The 19,239-nt window shown below is 35.4% G+C and overlaps 2 protein-coding genes across 2 annotated transcripts; one reads left to right on the top strand and one right to left on the bottom strand.

The window, feature by feature from the left end:
* Positions 1 to 1,072: 1,072 nt before the first annotated feature.
* Positions 1,073 to 4,172, top strand: LOC142172472 (uncharacterized). Its single transcript, XM_075236100.1, has 4 exons — positions 1,073 to 1,647; positions 2,075 to 2,625; positions 2,985 to 3,595; positions 3,744 to 4,172. The coding sequence occupies exons 1-4, from the start codon at positions 1,073 to 1,075 to the stop codon at positions 4,170 to 4,172; spliced, it is 2,166 nt and encodes a 721-aa protein (XP_075092201.1).
* An 818-nt stretch (positions 4,173 to 4,990) lies between these two features.
* Positions 4,991 to 10,728, bottom strand: LOC142172471 (uncharacterized). The gene is made up of 12 exons (XM_075236099.1): positions 10,279 to 10,728; positions 10,181 to 10,185; positions 9,929 to 10,016; positions 8,240 to 9,046; positions 7,676 to 7,975; positions 7,480 to 7,526; positions 7,030 to 7,121; positions 6,518 to 6,938; positions 6,306 to 6,426; positions 5,697 to 6,217; positions 5,504 to 5,598; positions 4,991 to 5,100 (listed from the first exon to the last, which is right to left on the bottom strand). The coding sequence occupies exons 1-12, from the start codon at positions 10,726 to 10,728 to the stop codon at positions 4,991 to 4,993; spliced, it is 3,057 nt and encodes a 1,018-aa protein (XP_075092200.1).
* Positions 10,729 to 19,239: the final 8,511 nt, after the last annotated feature.

The following is a 19,239-nucleotide window of genomic DNA, read 5'->3' as shown; positions in this document are numbered from 1 at the left end:
CCATTCGCTCTTTTAATTTTGGCCGGCCACTCTCTTCCTATCTTTTTTTTTAGCAAACAGGAATATATATATATAAAATTACATACTGTTTGTTATAACATGGCCTAGTTGCATGCCACGAAGGATACTTTGGTTTTCTAGACTTGCTAATCTATGCAAATATCCATAGATAGGTATTTAAAAAAAATAAAGTTGATTGTCTTCATCATACTGTTATACCCTATTTTAACACGGATCAAACTAGAGTATAACATATTGGTAATTCTGAAGGTTTAATTCATTAAAAAGAGTCGCCACCAAATTATTTTAACGGTGAATTAAGACACCAATTTTAACTAAATAATGCTTAAAGTTAACTCTGTTTTATGACCTACTTAACCTTTAAGACTATGAGTAAGGGTTCTAATTAATCTTATAGAGAAGGTATTAAGCACTCTATATGATCCATTAAATATGGTTAATCGGCCAAACTTAGGTTAATTAATACCAAGCGTGAAAGTATAGCAAAGTAATTATGTTATGTATATACTTTATATGGGAAAAAGACAGGACTACCTATAAAAGTGAAACTATTTACCCTCCCCTACCCATTAAAGAATTCTACCCACTAAATAATTACAACTCCTACTCATTTGATCAATAAACGACAATAACAATATAACTACCCACGCTTTTAATGCCCTACGTATAAAAACGCAGAAGCTGCTAAAAATTTCAGAAAATTAGCGCACAAACGTGAAAAAACGCAGAAGCTCTTCAAATTTTCAGAAAATTAGCACACAAAATTGATATTTCCACTGATCGAAGAGCAGTAAGTGTGAAAAAATAGATCGAAGATGCTGATTCGGATTTTAATTTCGCTATTCTCTTCAGATTTTGATTTTGCTGTTGATTTGATTTTGATTTCGGAGCTAAACTTCTGAATTTTAGCTGAAAATTCTAATCTAGGTTTGGAGATCTGGAGATCTAGAGGTTTGATTTCGTTGTTGTTTTGTTGAAATTTCGAACACTGTTAAAATTTGCATTGTTGAGATTCAATTTTGGACATAAAAGTGATTATAACTTTAGAATCATGGAAAATATTCCAATTCTGATGCAACATAGTGGAGAATGGGATGATAACAATAATTTCATAAATTTTCATGTTGATGCAATTCTAATAAAGACTTATTGGAAATTTGAACAACTTCTCAGAGAAATTGCAAAGCAACTGCAAAAGGACAGTAAAACAATAGTTATTCAGTATGCTATTGCTCAAGGATATCCACTAATTACAATTTGCAGCGATATGAGTGTTAGTGTTTATATGGAATTGAAAAAATCAAGTGCAGGGATGACAACACTTCCCCTGTGTGCGTCGTTTGCTAAAAACACTATAGCTGCAAGCACCTCCAGTTTCGATGTTGCTCCAATTTCACCAGAAATTGCACAATTTGAAAGCACTGATATGATTACTACGTTTGATGTGCAAGAAGGAGATGACGCCATTTTAGAACTTGATGATGCAAACATCATAACTGATCAATTTCATCAAAATGTTGAAAAAGGACAAATTTACGAAGACAAGAACCTGCTGGCTCTCGTTATGAAACAGTATGCTGTTAGAGAAAAATGTCAATATCGGGTTCATAAATCATGCCCAAGAAGGTTCGTCTGCATGTTTTCAAGTAAAAAAACTATGTGATACCTATATAGTATATAAGTATGCTAAATCAGTATACTATGAGAGTATGGAATTGTATTGGTTTGTCTGTGTTTTTTATCAGTGATACTGGTATAGTATATAAGTATGCTATATCAGTATACTATGCGAGTATATAACTGTATTGGTTTGTCTTTGTTATTATCAGTAAAACATAATACCAATATAGTATATATGTATGCTAAATCAGTATACTATGTGAGTATAGAATTGTGCTGCTTTGTCTATATTTTTTATCAGCAAAATATGATACTGATACAGTATATAAGTATACCAACAGAGTATACCATGTGAGTATATAATTGTACGGATTTTTGTGTGTGTTTTTTATCAATAAAACATTATACATAACTGTATTTGTATTATAAACAGGTATATCCTTGAATGCGTGGATGAAAGATGCACTTGGAGACTTAAAGCATCAAGCCTGCGAGCATCAAATCTTTTCAAAGTGACAGATTTCAATTCTGTCCACAGTTGTTTAACTGATAAGAGATTTTGTTCACAAAAGCAAGCTGTCTCAGCTTTTGTTGCAGCTGTGGTACAAGATAAACTTGTTGACCCGAAAACCATATATACACCAACAGATATCCAGAGAGTCATCCAAAAAGCATATGGTATGGACTTAAGCTACATGCAAGCATGGAGATCAAAAGAAAAAGCAATGCAATTATTGAGACAATCACCAAGTGAATCATACAAGAAAATGCCAATGTATCTTTATATGTTAGAGTACGCTAACCCAGGATCAGTGACACGACTACACACTGAAGGAGATGGGAGCTTCTTGTATGCATTCATAGCTATATATGCATCAATTAGAGGATGGGTCAATTGTAGGCCAACAGTTGTAGTTGATGGAAGTTTTTTAAAGTCAACATATAGAGGGACCATACTCACGGCTTCCACGCAAGACGCAGAGGGTAAGAATACAATCCAATTACATTCAGTTAAAGAAACAAAAAATATTTTCAAATATTTATGATACAAGTATACCAACAGAGTATATAGTTGTTTTGCTACACACCTGCACGTACCTATAACTATACTACTATATGAAATACTAAATTAATATTTTGTGTACAATCCAATTACATTCAGTTAAAGAAACAAAAAAAAATATTTTCAAATATTATATGATACCAGTATGGTATACAAGTATACCAACAGAGTATATAGTTGTTTTGCTACACACCTGCACCTACCTATGACTATACTACTATATGAAATGCTAAATTAATATAGTGTGTTGTAATTGATATTTTGTTCTTTGGGTTTACAGGACAAATTCTACCCCTCGCATATGCAATTGTTGATTCGGAAAATGATGCATCGTGGGAATGGTTCTTCGTGCAGTTGAGAGAAACCTATGGACAAAGAGAGGGAATGTGCATTGTATCAGACATGCATGATGCTATATGGAAAGCAACTTCAATTGTCTATCCAGAAGTCCCTCATTGTGCATGTATGTTCCATCTGTGGAACAACATAAAGACAAACTTCAGGAAGAGCCAAAAACAAATCAAAGAAGTATATTTTGCTTTAGCAACAACATACACTATTGAAGAATTCATCAGGCATATGGCAGAGTTAGAAGCTATTGATAGTAAAGTGAAAACGTACCTGATGGATATTGGATATGATAAATGGTCCCGGGCGCATTCCAAGGCAAATAGAACCATGACCATGACATCGAATATTGCAGAATCAGTAAATGCAGCAAACAAGCACGCAAGAGACCTCCCAGTTGTGAATTTGCTTGACTTTATGACAACATTGATTCAAAAATGGAATTACACCAATTGGAAGGATGCAGTGGAATCATTTATGAAGATTGGTGCAAAGTATGAAAAAATATTGACAGATAATACTATCTTATCACATACGATGACAGTATGCATTTTCAAAATCATAAAAACACTGCATGTACTGTATTTTTACTTTTTTACCTTAGTGATTTTACTAAACAACTGAATATTGTTATTTAAAAATACTATTACTTCATATAGATAATGACTTTTCTTAATTAAAATTATACTAGGTGTTGCCATCAACTGAATTCTTACATTTAGTAATTGATGGCCAAACAAGAAATGTGGTGCGCCTACATGAAAGAAACTGCAGTTGTGGGAGGTTTCAGCTAGACGATATTCCATGTCCACATGCAATGGCAGTTATACAAAAATTCCATATGGATTCATACAAGTATTGCTCGGATTACTATAGCATAGACTACTTGCTGAAAACATATGAGATACCAGTAAATCCATTGCCTGATGAAACAACGTGGCAAATTCCAGAACATATCTCTTTGCAGGTGGTACTTCCACCAAAAGGAAAAATCAAACCAGGAAGACCTAAAAAGAAGAGAGGCATAGGAGGCTGGGAAGGAAATACAGTTACATGTGCACTATGCGGGAGAAAAGGACACAACCGGAGAACATGCCGAAATATTCCAAAGAGAGATTGATATAATGCTTCAATGTTTTTATACAACTCATATATTGTAGAATCATAGCATTTGAATAGCAAAAAATAAAATGCATTTCTTGCACTGGACATATATTTGGTATGATGATTCTTTGCGAAATTACTTTTTGGCAACAAATTTATATGGCTACTTGTATTTTCAATAAGAATCTGTTTATTTTCTATTTTAGTATATAAAAGTGGGATGCATTTACATCTAGTTGCTGCAGGAAAAAAGATGCTAAAATATATCTGTGATACCCAAGTGGTATATCTGTATACCTTATTGGTATATCTGTATACCTTATTAGTATCAAAATATGTGCAGAAATAGAAGTGGTGCACGCTTTGCAGCTCATGTCTGTATTGAACTATAACAAATTGGAAGCCATTTACATGCAGTTATTTGTGCATCATCAGGTACATTAATACAAGGTAATACCCAATGTTATATTTGTATACCTCGCTGGTATATAGTGGTACTGCACTAATATGGCTAAAACAAAATATGCGCAGAAATATAAATGGTGCACCAGATACAACGTGATACCTAAAATGCGCACACTTTGCAACTCATGTCAGTACTTACATCTAGTTGCTGCAGGAAAAAAGATGAGTCAAATACAACGTGATACCCAAATGGTATATCATTATACCTGATTGGTATATAGTTCTACTACACTAATACACCATCTATGCTAAAACTACAGATGAACATTAAAGCTTAGACCATCATCACATTCGAAAGCAGATAATTTAACTTCTGTCACAACTACTTTGTATGTTGCTGGAAGTGTTCACTTCATCTGCCCCTAATTTTCACTTGCTGAATCCATTAAACCTTACCCTCTGGTAAAGGAATGGACCTCGGCATCCTAATAAACCAACAACTTTATGGAAGAAACCTAAGAAAAGCCTAATAAAACAAGCTGAAATCAGAAACAAAATCAGCAAATTTTCAGCATCAAGAGACATAACTATATTGATAACCCCCATGTATTTGAAGAAATCTATTACCACATATTTTGAACCAGAATAATTAAATATGACAAAAGAAACATTAGCAGCTGGAAATATTTTATAAAGGCACAAGTTTCCTACAGTCTTGAATCACCAGAAGGTCATTTACTACTAATAATACCATACTTCACCAAAAACTATTAAAATCCTGCAAAGTTTTCATGATACAATTAACTAAAACCAAAAATAGACCTATACTACTTCTTGCGTTTCTTTCCATGAGTCTTTTTAGGTGCTACTGGAGCCTCAGATTCACTTGATTCGCCATGTAACTACTTGTTCCTCCCATAGTGCCGCAACAGTATATCAAACCTAGCTCGAAGACCATCCACATAAAATTGACAACAGGGATTGGAAGATCTTCAATAATATACTCTGCAAAGCAAGCAACATATACTCCACAATCTCTGAAATAAAACAAATGAATAGAATATAAAAATCAATTAGAAGTGAAAATGTTAATATGAATGAGGAAAACAAAGTAAAAAAAAGTAACTATTCTTACGAATTTTGCTGTGTTGGCAGATTTGTAATCAGTTCAATATCAAAAGGATCAGTCAACTTCTTTCCCATGTGCAGACCATTTTCTACTACAATGTCACTTCTTTGGTTATAAAATTCAATACTAACTAGAAATAGGGGGATCAACACAGCATAAGCCTTTGCCACTTTCTGAATAGCTTTTTTGTGCTTTCGACTACGTAGCAAGTCATATACATAAAAACATCTCTTGTGGAATGACACACACCCCAATATCCAATGCCAAATTTCTGCCAAATTAATTGGAAAAAGGACATGATCAACCTGGTGCCATGGAGTGTTGCAATGCATCCTAAATCCTTTCATGTACTCCATGATATCGTCTGATCTATCAATCAAATGATCTTGTTTCCCACCTTTTACAAATTCTGTGAAAACCCTTTGAATGATATTATTAAAAAGAGTATCTGTAGTTGTGACTTTGATTGGCATATTAATTCCATATTTCGCCTTCTTCCTAAGATAGTAGAATATAATATTCAAGTGCTGCAAAAAAGAGAGGAAGAAAACATGACTACCACTAACAATATGAATGAACTACTACAACAACAAAAATAAAAAGCAGTACACATACCGAACTAGAGAGCGGCCTGCCAGAATAGTTTAAGGTATGGAAAAACGTCTTATCATCAATCTGTTCAACTTCAAAGTCAAAACAAGGCTCTAGCTTTTGATCACCAGGTAAATACACTTCCCTATTTCGTATAAAAGAAGATATGGATAAGAAATATAACAACAAACATTAAGAAAAAATGAAAACAAAAGTACATGGAAACGAATACGCACTCTCCCAATTGCATATTTGCTTCAACAAAGTTTGAGAATGCAGTCGTAAGCTTAAAATCAACCGTCTCTGAAATGTCATTTACAAATGGAAATCTTCCTTTGATAACCTTCGAGGATCCCCCAACTGCACTAACACCAGATTGCCAGTCATTCCTATACGGTGACTGTTTTACAGCTGCGGGGTGCCTTTTTCGTGTTAAAACTGCAGGAGTAGTTTCAACATCTGTTTGTATCTGAACAATATTTCTTGATACCGACTGATCAGGTTTAGACTTATTTACAGCACGAGTTGTCAGATCATTTCCAGATTGATTTACATTATGTCTCCCTCCTTGTGTAATGGCAACAATTAGATCAAGTTGAGAATCAGTATATTCAAAATCAGAATCCAAGTGAAGATCACCCCCGTGTAGACATGGAGCTTAAATTAGAAAATGCTAGTGAATAAATAAATATACAAAGTTAAGAAATTTAGAAAAAAAGAATGAAAAGTTATATATAGAAGACATTACCAGAAGGCAAATTCACATTACTTCCATGAACATCCACTTGACCAACACCATCAACCCGACATGCTAAACACATAAAATCATTATCAGCATCACTACTTAAATAAAAAATAAAAAACTATCAAGAACCTATCATTTACATACTAACTACAGAATTAGTAACATCAACATCGTACCCTGTGGAGCAGTATTAGACTCAATAACAACATCTGCTCGTGTCTGTACAGGGATTCCTGATGGCAGCGGAGCAGGATCCGATTTTGTAACATCATGAGATGACTTCTTATATGTTGCTTGTTGTATAATAATGGTGATTTGATCAATTGTAGATGCAGATAGTTCAAAGTTAGAATCCAAGCCAAAATCATGCTCATTTACGAAGGGGGTTGAAAAAAGGTTAGTCAATGCACAAATACATAGAGTTAAATAAATAAATAAATAATCAAAAATTACATATACAATATTTTATCAGAACGCAAATCATCATCCTGTTGCTTGTGCTGAAAATGAGAAACTAACAATTTTAGTCTTATGTATATTACAAGAATACTATGTGCACTAAAAGTAAAGAATGGAATAGTATCCTATAAGCATATATTGCATCTTTGAACAATATACTATAGCATTATATTATATAAAAGATGAATACCGCTGAATTTCCCTCTGGTTTCACTGCCTGCCTACCAATAGCTGCAAGCACCTCCTCAAACTTGTTCTCTACAAAAAGCTTCAAAGCTTGTAACTCCTTCATTACCTCAGCATTGGTAGGTTGGGAATCACCTCCAGTACTTTCAGGCATACTTTGTGTCTTTGGTAATTGAGTGCCAAAAACCTGAAAGCTATCGGACTGGCTGGGTTGGCTGTCAGTGCACTCAACTTCAATTTCAAAGCTTAGACCACGCACATCAAATTGTTTTTTCTCATCATCAGTTGGGGTGATGTTCTTTAGCTGCAATTATTAAGCACACTAGTTAGAAATAGAAATGATAATAAAGTATGAAAGAAAAAAGATCCATATTACCATATGATACCAATATAGTATACATGTATACCAACAGAGTATATCACTGAACTGGGATATAGTATACATGATACCAATATAGTATACATGTATACCAACAGAGTATATCACTAAACTGGGATATTGCTACAACTGTGACTAAACTAGTGTACCAAAACATTAAGAGATGCAATAAAACTATGAGAAAATTACCTGCTTGCATTGCAAGCTACACATTTGCAAAGCAACTCGCTCATTCGGGATTTGACCTATGACTGCCCATTTCAAAATTCGTGGAAGTTTGTTGTTTCCAAGATGATGAGCAAAGTGACCATCCAAACTTGGGCAGCATTCATACAACCAAGTCTGTAAAGCCAACGGGAAGCCACCAAGTCTATAAAAAGAAGGCTTATCTTGAAACTTGTTGGAACACGAGTCAATTGTAGGTTTATAAACATCTATACCCCAGGGATAATTATTAAAATCACCAGACTCAACCAAGTCAATGTAAGACCGTGAAATAGTCTTTGTTTTGAGTTGAGAAAATAAGAAGCTGTTGACAAAATACAGAACTGCTATCTTCAACGCATCATCATCTGTTTCCCAATTCTTCTTCTTAAAACAGTCTGCTAGTTGGGCAAATGTCACGGATGCAGTCCCAAAATATTTTGAAATCAACCTATTCTCTGCTATGCTCTCTATACTTGTACCACCCTTACATTTCAACCCAGTAACAAGTGCAAATTCACCCAAGCCAAACCGCAACCTAGAATCATTCACTACAAACCGCATCTTATTTTTAACCTCATGATGTAATTCTCTCATAAGCAAATGGTGCATAACACGAATCTGCACAATCACTGGTGGCAGATCCAAAAAATAACCAAAGCATGTTTTCTTAAACAGTCGAAGTTGCCGCTTTGATAAATTCGCCTTCAATTGATGAATAACATGGCAATTGGTATCCCAATCAACCTTTGGTTTATAATCTAAGTCAATAGGCACAAGGAAATCCCAACACTGCAAAACATGTTCATATAAAATAATTTTAGAAATAGAATTCACTTAAAATGCAACTAAACCAACTAAAAATATCACAACTACCATACGATACCAACACGACATATAATTATACCAGCAGGGTATACAATTATACTGACTAATTTCCGGCAACTACAAATGACTATACTACTATTACATAACAGATAGGAATAAAGAGAAAAAGCAAAAAGGAATGCAGCTATAAAGTATTTTCAAGATACTGTACGATACTACTATTATTAAAGGAAAAACAAATAGCGAAGACAACTAAGAAAAGATCCAGAAGCATATGATAGTATATAGCTATACTAACAGGGTAAATAGTTGTACGGGGTTGTTCCAACAACTGTCTATAACTATAAAAACTATCACATAACACACATACACTATGTCTATAGGCACAAAACTTCTATGGGAAACATCATGTGTGCTATTGCCACTGCAACAAAACACCAGTTACGCAACAATCGGATAAAGAACATAAATGCAATTTTTTAGAAGAACTATGTCAAATAGCATTGCCTCCCCCTTCCAGACTCAAGTACTATGTCAGTCATGTAACTGAGTACCTGACATCTTTTTTGTATACTACTTAGCACCAATTCAACAAATCATTTTCATTAGAAAATAAGTCAATCATGTCCTAACTTATTACTTAAGGTTAAGGGATTCTTCAGATGTTTCAAAAGGGACAATGGGTGTTATTCAGAAAACGCCCCATACATGATCACTCTACCCCGATGCCTGCCTATAATCAATGCCAGTGGTGGTCACCAGCCAAGGCCGTGGGGCTTCTGCACATTGACCCCATCCACACCATGCCACCTATAAAGAAAAGCTCATTCTGCACACATAACTTACACGGTCCCATTCCTTCCATACTTGCTTCTCCCCACCACTATCAACTGGCCTAAACACTAGATCACGTACAAAATCATCTAATGCAAAGCTGAAAATCAGAAATCACACAGAGCAGCTCTGGCTTCAATAAATTTGGTTGACAACAACAACTACTGATTGACAACACTAGTGAATCAACGACCATTTTTTTAAACCTCAAGCAGAACATTAATTTAATCTGTCTATTTAATTCAAAAAATTAACACGACTGACTATAACTATAATATAATACAAAAGCATAATAAGAAATCAAAAAATAACAATGTACTATACATTAAAAATCGCAAAGATCATAATTATAAGAAAATTACCTTCTTGGGTGCGACACCGATTTTTCTCTTCTTTAACTGAGAATCATCGCTACAATCAACATCTACTGGTTGAGTTTCTGTTTCAGGCACGGATTCACGTCGGCTTCCCCCTAACTCAGAATCCTCAACAACTTTACCTTTTCCCTTATTAGTCACAGGAACATCTCCTATGACTGGTTCAGAATTTGTGTCGGGTAATGATAGGTAGGGAGTTTCATCGACTGACGCGACATTAATATTTTTGCCTTTTCCACCTTCTAATTCTACATTTTCAGTTGTGTTTTCAGCATGACTACTGCTAGGGTTACGACTAAGTGGAGACTGAGAATCAGAAAATAAGGAAAAACTAGGCCCAGACATGGCTGATGCAACGGATTCAGCAGCTACTTCTTTTGAAGAATGATATTGTCCAAAGCGCCACCATCTACGCGCACAACTCTTCCGACCCATAGAGAAAACAATAACCCATAGACATTGATTCACAAAAGTACAAAGGAAAATATAAAAATCCTATGATTTTGAAAACCCACTTTCACTAAAATGTACTTTCAGAAGCAAAAAATTCACCCAAAATTAGGTACTAGACGAAGAGATAGAACGGAATCGGAAGAAAAAAATTTCAACTCGAATGTGTTTCACTTTTGCGTTCTCATCGGTTGTCTATGGAGTTATGGAAAGTGTACTTTGTTAACTGATAGAGAAAGAAGGAAAACTTGGGAATAATGGGTAGAATGGGCTGGATCGAAGATAAGGGAGAGATGGGTAGATTGGGCCGGGCCGGGTAAATAGATTGGGCCGACTAGGTAGGCAGGGTAAATAGTTTGGGGATGAGTATTAAAAGGTAAATATTTTGGGCCTAATAGGTATAAAGTGAGATTTTCCCTAAAATAAACATATCCCTTAGCTAATATATGTGCAAATTTATTAAGGTAATCGTAAAAAATTACTTTAGTTATAGTGTAGACTTAAAAATTGATTCTCACTTTTTGAATTACTAAACTATTAGATGGGCAGGATAATAAAAGTTGAATAACTAGTATCAGTTTAAAAAGTATCTTTTGTAAATAAATATTTTCTTGGTTTAAAAATAGGTCTAGACTTGGTGTCAATTTGTCTTGGCAAAATTCGGTTTTAAAGACACAAATAAATTTGAAGGCTCACTTGCAAAGATGAATAAAAGAGATTCCGAAAAAAATTCATTCTGCCCATACACATTCCCAGTAACAGTTAACTAATTCCTTTGAAATCTGTTTGACTTTTTATATAAAAAGAAGTGTTTGAAGTATAATATTAAGCTTACTAAAAATTGAATACACTAGTGGCAAATAAAAAAAGTTGTTAGATTACCGATTTTAGACCTTATTCTAATTATCATATCCTCTGTGATATAGCAAAGAGCCTAAATAATTAAATTCAAACTTGAGATAAACCCCAAATGCATAGGCAAATTAACAATCACAAAAGTTAGATAAAACGAATGGCAAAAGAATTAAAAGAAGAAGAACGCCATATGCGCCCCAAGCGTTTCGCTTGTTTTCTTGCTATTTGGTGCATCTAAGGAATATGGTGTGTGATGACTCCGTGCTCGGATGGTGGCGTCAAGTCTCATTTTGAGACTCCATTGCAAGGGTCTCGAATTAAGACTCCATGTGCTCCAAAATGTACATGTAAAAAAAGAGAGAAATAAACAATTAGCAAAATAACTTAAGAGTTTAATTAACATATGCAAGAATATGAAGGATTATTAAGTGGAGCTTGATTTTTAACAATATATCAAGATCAAGATATGCAAAGAGGTCGTAGTGTCATATTATTTTATGAAATTCCAGCCATACTTGTTTCCTAAAGAAAAGAATTTTGGATGACTAATAGCAATATGTTCATAACTTCGGCTAAAGCATATCAAGTCTTCGCTTAACAGTGTGCATTTAGATAAATCTATTCTTAAACAAGTTGTTCGGAATCCTAAGCACGATGTTTAGGCAAAAAGGTGCTAAATCACAATAGCAAATTAATCTTTTGCTAGCTCATGAAAAAAAACCTTCTTAAAATCATGGCATCTAATAGAAAAGTATTCAAAAGGAGATAGGTATTTTCATGTGAGTATTTCATCAAATATCAGTCAAGCATGCTTCTAACACTACATACCAAAACATGATCTCCTTAAAAGACTATTGCTAACAACTTTAGTCATAGATCATTCCCTTAAACAAACATTTATTAGAGCTATTTTTATAGCACCAAATATAAAAGCTTAATAGAAACTAACAGTCCTCGCAGCAAAGACACACTAGGCATCAAACGTGCCCTAATCAAAATCAAAATGAGAGTGAGAGGGGAAGATACAGACCTTTTGCAAAGCAGCGAACAGAGGCGGGTCTTAGATGTGCAATCGAACTTCGATCTCGACCTTACTCCTTCCTATCGGACAAAAGCAGACTCAACTAAAATAAATAAAGGATAACCAAAATTTCTGCTATGGAAATACCAAATAGAAATAGTAGAGGTGTTGAAGTTAAAGTTTTTACTTAAGGAGATAGCTAATAGGAAAGAGTGAATTTTAGTGAGGAGAAGATAACATCTAGAAGTCCCCCAATATTTCCCTATTGCAAGTATTTATAAAAGAAACTTAGGGCTATTTGGACGGGATTTTACCTCTTAACTCTTTTGAAATTTGAACGTTTGTAGAGGCAAAAGAAAAGAGGAAGAATAAGAGAGGCAGGATTCAAAAGATATTTACCTTGGATTCTTCCCGGAAATTGTCACGCCCCAAAAACTGAGGAGCGCGACCGGCGCTTAATCGAGTAAACCCGACTGAGCAAGCCTGCTAGGTTTCATTCTACCCAAACTAATTCATGAATAAATAGGAGATGGACTCCATTAATCATACTTTGTAAGTATTTCATTAACAACACCCACTTTATTTTCATTAGCAGCTTAAAATATAATTATCAAAATATTACAAGTTTTATAAATCTTTGCCAAACATCTATATTTCTATTTTATTTCCAATACCCGACACTACCTACAACCTGTCTACAGAGTCTCTAAACATAACTGAAGAGTAATGTAATATGGAAATGCCGGTAACAAGGCTTAGGCTATACATCAAATACAAAGTACATGATAAATAGATGAAACAGGACCCCGAAATGAAGTGGGGCTCACCAAGTCAGTTGAAAGGATGATGCGGCTCTAGCTGCGACCAACACTGCCTGCTATAGAAACACCTACATCTATTAAAGACGTAGCGCCTTCGGCAAAAGGGACGTTAGTGCCATCGAATAACACTAGTATGTATAACTAAACACCATCTACTTAGAAAGAACTTTCATACAAGAATAAGAAATCACAAGTATAACTCAAAACTTTAAACGATCACCATATTATCAACATGAAAGAATTACACAACCTTCACATCATGTTTCCATAGCCTTTAGTTGGGCATTTCATACTGTTCCACATTATTCACATTACCATCACTCTCTTGAGCGGAGTCCGATCTCGACCCAATCGGCTAGACTGTCTCCCGGAGGCGTTACCAATATTCTATTCACACTTTCCAATTTCAATCATCAATGCATAACCGCCATGTGTATATGTCATGGCGTCCGATCATGGCCTGATCGGCTAGGCCGCCATACCGAGGCATTACCATTTTTCATTATTCATCTCACTCCAATCTTTGGTTACACATGTATTAGTTTACCGGCACTTAGGGCCATAATTTTCACATTCCACCATTCACGTTTCACATTATTCCCATTTTCAACATTAGGTTTGTAATTCAAGAGAGTATGGCACACAAGAGCAAATAAGGTTTTAGGCGTAGATGAGACTTCATTTAAATGGCACAACAACGTACTTCAATTTAAATCTAAGGTCTAAGCATTTCGATACATGATTCATAGTCCTTGCACCTTTTCAAATTATCAAGAATAGCATGTTGTTCAATTTGAGGCACAGTTTTCACGCATATAAGGTTGCAACACCAAGTCAAGTGAAATAAGAATCAATACAACAATTCAATTTAATCTTACCGTACTCACACATCCAACAATGAAGCTCAATTTCTAAAAGACGGGGTTTTAGCCATACATACTTGTTTAAGCTTTCCTTAAGTTACTATGACATTCCGGAAATCCTAGCAATCCCAATCTACTTTGAGAAATAATAAAATTGAACACAAATTAAAAAGGTATTCATGGTTTCATCTCATTTGAGCATTTTATCAAATACTAGTTGGGCATCTTGATTTCAAATCTCTTTTACAAGGTTTCCTTCATTCCCCAACCCAATCTTTACTTATTTATGTTCAACAATATTTCCACAATCCTAATTTGTACATGCATGAATACATAATAGTATTACACCCAAGAATCATACCTCAATACCCCATCTTATACCCCAAACTCGAAATTTAAGTCTAATGTATAGAATCTTACCTCTTAGATGAAGAACTTGTGATTGGGTTCTTTGATTCTTGATGATTGATGCAAGATTGGATGATTAAATGTTGGGTTCCTCCTTTTATCTCTAAAATGCTCTCAACTCTCTCTAAAATCAGTAGAAAAATGCCCCCAAATGAAGCCCCAAAGACTATATATTAAAATGGGGGTCGGGTTATAAAAATAGGAAGATTAACCCTCCGAATGCGAGTCTGTGGTCGCATAATGGACCGCAGAATGGGTATGCTGGCCGCAAACGCATCGCAAAACTCGGTTCCCAAAACGGGGCTACATTGGTCCAGTTTGCGACCAGATTTGCGATCGCAAATCAAATATGCGGACCGCATAATGGTTTTTGCGTTCGCATATCTGACATAGGTTCGCATTTTCCAGCCTTTGGTAATTTGACTATAACTTTGTGTAGGAATGTCCAAATGATGAACGGTTTGAAGTGTTGGAAACTAGACTCAAAGACCTTTAATTTGATAGTTATTCATTACACAAGACCTTGTACATATTTAGATATGATCGTTCAAAGTACCTTTGGAATCTTAGCCTATTATGAAACTTTTCCCATTTGGCTTACACTGAGGCCTCTCCTTGGACCCCAAATTACTTACCACAAGACTTGTATACTTATATACCAAATATAATTGATGCCCACCATGTTAATAGCACAAAAAATATTATAATTAGCCTACGTGGCACCACAAAATCCTAAATTACTTAGCAAAATTTTCCGGGGCCTTACATTTCCCCCCCTTAGGATCATTCATCCTCGAATGAGGAGTAGAGTCCGACTTAAACACTTAACATAATAAATCTCTTTCTAACCTACCTCAAGTCTCTAAAGTTTGACTAACTCCCAAATTTTTCAGAAATTTTGGCAGAGTCTCCTTTGTAACTAGGCCTATCCACCTATCAGAGAACCACCAAAACCATCCTAAAAACACATCCACAACTCGACAAAGTACCATAATATATGTATCAATAACAAGAACCTCAGCATTACAAACACCAAATTATCTGATGATACCTGGAAATAGACTGCACATTTTAAATCATATCACCTATAAGGTACCTTTCAAATCAAAACTAATTGTTACATAATCAAGCAAATCTTTCCACGACACTTTCGGCCTTCAAGATGGCCTCCTCGACTTACAGGCTTTACCATAATCCATTCGCGAAAACAATCCCAACCTTCAAACTTATCTAACAAGGATGACAACTAGATACCTCGCATAAGCTAACTATCCATTAACTTCACGTTCAATAGTTTCCATCGGGATGATACACAAAAGGTCTCCAACTACCTTCTTAGACATAGACATATGAAAACACATAATACATGTAGAACAACGATGGTAAACATCATACTCATAGCACGGCCCAATGTGAACTACACTTATGCAACCTTCATTATCAACTCACATAACATCTTTAGGGGAAAGTATTGAGAATAACCCCTTTACCTTCCTAAACTCTAAATCTCTACACGAACGCCCATGCTAAAGCTTTGATGACCTTCCACAATTACTCTAAGATGTGCTATCATAAACTGACGACAAAATTACCTATCAAATATATGTGATCACATTGTGATGCTTCCTTTTTGACATGTTTGAACCTTCAATACCCAATAGATTTAATACAATAAGAAGCAACGGAGTTCAAGATCGGGCTGGAATTATTCAAGAATCCATTAAGGCGCTGAGCAGAGTACTTCCTGAGGTTATATGGGTAACTAGTACCTTGGCAATATGAATCATTAAGGAGGAATATTCAAGTATGTGACCCAGTCGTCTCCTAGAGTGTAGGAAAAATCCAGTTATCAAGAATAAGAATATTCCGGCACCTTGAATGCGATATGAGTTTCAAAACACATGAAGTTGAATTACACTCTTAATGTTAACTGACACAAGGAATCTATGCCACAAGCCCATGAGGATGAAAAGAAGTCGAACACTTATGAGATTATCATACTTCAAACAGCTTAACCCTTCCTGATAATTGATCCTATATAAGAGGAGTAAAGATACAATAACTTGTCTTCCAAATCAATATGCTCATGATATGTGCAAAAATTTGAAGGCATCTAATCTCAACCTTTCACGAGTGAAACCATATAGCTAGGACATTCTACCATGGGGGTGAAATCATGTATTGGTTAGAGGAGTTCCAATGGTTGATGTAATGCTCTGGGAAGAAAGACAATTAAAACTCCTATCCTCCTTAAGGAGGTAAACGCCAGGGGTAGCAAAATTTCCCGCACATGGCAATGACGTTGTCAATAATCCTAGAAGCCGAGTGAGTAGAAGGATACGTAACCCATCCAATCCGACCCATTTAATACTTTTGAAAAGGGGATGCACTTTGGTTTGAAACTATGGCAATATAAGCTTGAACTTAGGGGAAATAATTAATTTTGGAACCCACGAGACAAGCCCACGTAGCCCTAGAAAATCGATAACAATGGCGAGAAAGTACTTAAAACCATTACGAGTTGGTATAAAACAAGGCCCCAAAGTGCCCACATGGATAAGTTTGAAAGAATGAGACATCTAAATGCATTTATAGGGGAAACTTAACCTAGGTTATCTAGTCATAGAGACAAGCAGAGTAGGTAAATGGTTGTTAGAAGAACATCTATAAGGAATACCAACAATATTTATTTATTCTAACAAAAGGAATATGTCCCCATCCTTAATGATATAAGACTTCCTCTTTGATGCCATGAAACATAAATGAATTTTACAATGAGAGTTATCAGATGAAATAGATAGTAGGGTAGCAAAACTAATAAGCACCATTTGGAACCAACAAGCTTAAACTAAGTCGAAGACATTAGAGGTCTATAGTAAAGGGGGATTTACCCACTTTCAGTGTCCTTTTAGAAAAGGGTACTTGTAGAGTACATAAAAATGAGGTGAATTTAATCGAATCGTATAGTGTGATAACTAGTCGAGACATTGAGATAATATCATATTGAAGATTACGGGTAAACAACACACGATGCAAGACAAATGAAAAGAACGTGAAAGAGCCTTATGGAGGTAACCTTTACAAAGAGCCTTATGGAGGTAACCTTTACATTGTAACCACTAGGAAGGGTGATAATATAAAGCGATTACGAGAAGCTACATTTTTGAAAGAAGATCTCTGTATGAAGTCACGTGATGTATAGCTCCAAAATTCTAAAATCCAATTATGTTTAGCAACTCTACTTCATAATGAAGCATTACAACACACTTCTACACAACCAGCCATTACAAACCACATTGGGAAAACCTAAAGGCGAGAGTTAGACTGATAAGCAGATCATTGGGCTAGCGCATGTGTAGAAAATCTATTATCGAAAGGAGATCATTCAATCTCAGCAATTGCGACATGCCATCAACCCTTGATGAACTTGAAGTGATATGGGAACCCAATGAGATAGTATAGAATAATCATGGAGGGTTTGCAGATGTTCATAATGAGTTCTTTATGGATTTTGACTTGAGAACTACCCAGATGCTAGTGAAAGACAGAAAAACATGAGAAACAGGCATTGTGCTATAATAACCCCCAAAGGTGTGCTTGGTCTTGACGGAGAGCCTAGTACGGGTCCTTACGAGAAAGGAAGTGTTACAATGACTCATAGAAGGATATGTTCTCTCATGGTTATCGAACGAGTGTGGGGAAACTAGCACAATGAATTCACTAACTAAAGAACACAATTAACACATGTTATTGAGGTGTAAAGAGAAACTAAACATCTGGTATAAGCTGGACATGCTTCTGCTATATTAACTCCCAACTGCCATATACGACCATGCTACGAGCAACCACAATACCAGGAAAAAGTGAGCTACTTACTGCAGGATGTCCCAAGTGGACACGAAAGTTATGGTGACACAATATCTTCCTATGATGGGGATGTGAGGATCCCAATTTTCAGAGAGACTTTATGCACATGGTGACCATTTCGATTGACATGCACTCATGTGATAGGTGTTAAGTGATGCTCTTATGTTACTAGACAGTGAAAAGCTTTTATGATGATACTCGCAAGAGAGTAGATTGACTGTTCAAACCATATAAGCCATATACACAACTGAGTAAAAGAGTGACTCGAGAAGGATCACAACATTGGGATGCTTTACATGGAACTTGACACCACATAGGTAAACTTTACGACGGTGTATGCATAGGCACAAATGAGTAGACGTTGTCCATACAAAATATTTTGTAAGAAATTCATCGGATATAGTCCCTTGTTGAGAATTTAGAAAAGCAAGTCGGAAGTGCTAATCCTAGAGTCATAACTCCATTCAAGGACACAATTATAGAACTTAATTCCACGAGAATGTAAATAAGAGGATTTGTAATAAAGTGGATTCACGAGTAATGCGTCTCGTTCAAAGAGTTGATACATGCAATGTTTTGTTATTCAACTCCTTGTTAAGACTATGTTTATGAGAATTCTTCCATAAGGATGTACACATGCAATGAGTAAAATTTTTGTGTT

The sequence above is a fragment of the Nicotiana tabacum genome, chromosome 18 (assembly GCF_000715075.1).
Source record: "Nicotiana tabacum cultivar K326 chromosome 18, ASM71507v2, whole genome shotgun sequence".
In the NCBI taxonomy this organism is placed as follows: domain Eukaryota; kingdom Viridiplantae; phylum Streptophyta; class Magnoliopsida; order Solanales; family Solanaceae; genus Nicotiana; species Nicotiana tabacum.
Note: the sequence above shows the minus strand (reverse complement) of the source record. Positions and strands in the feature narration are given on the sequence as shown.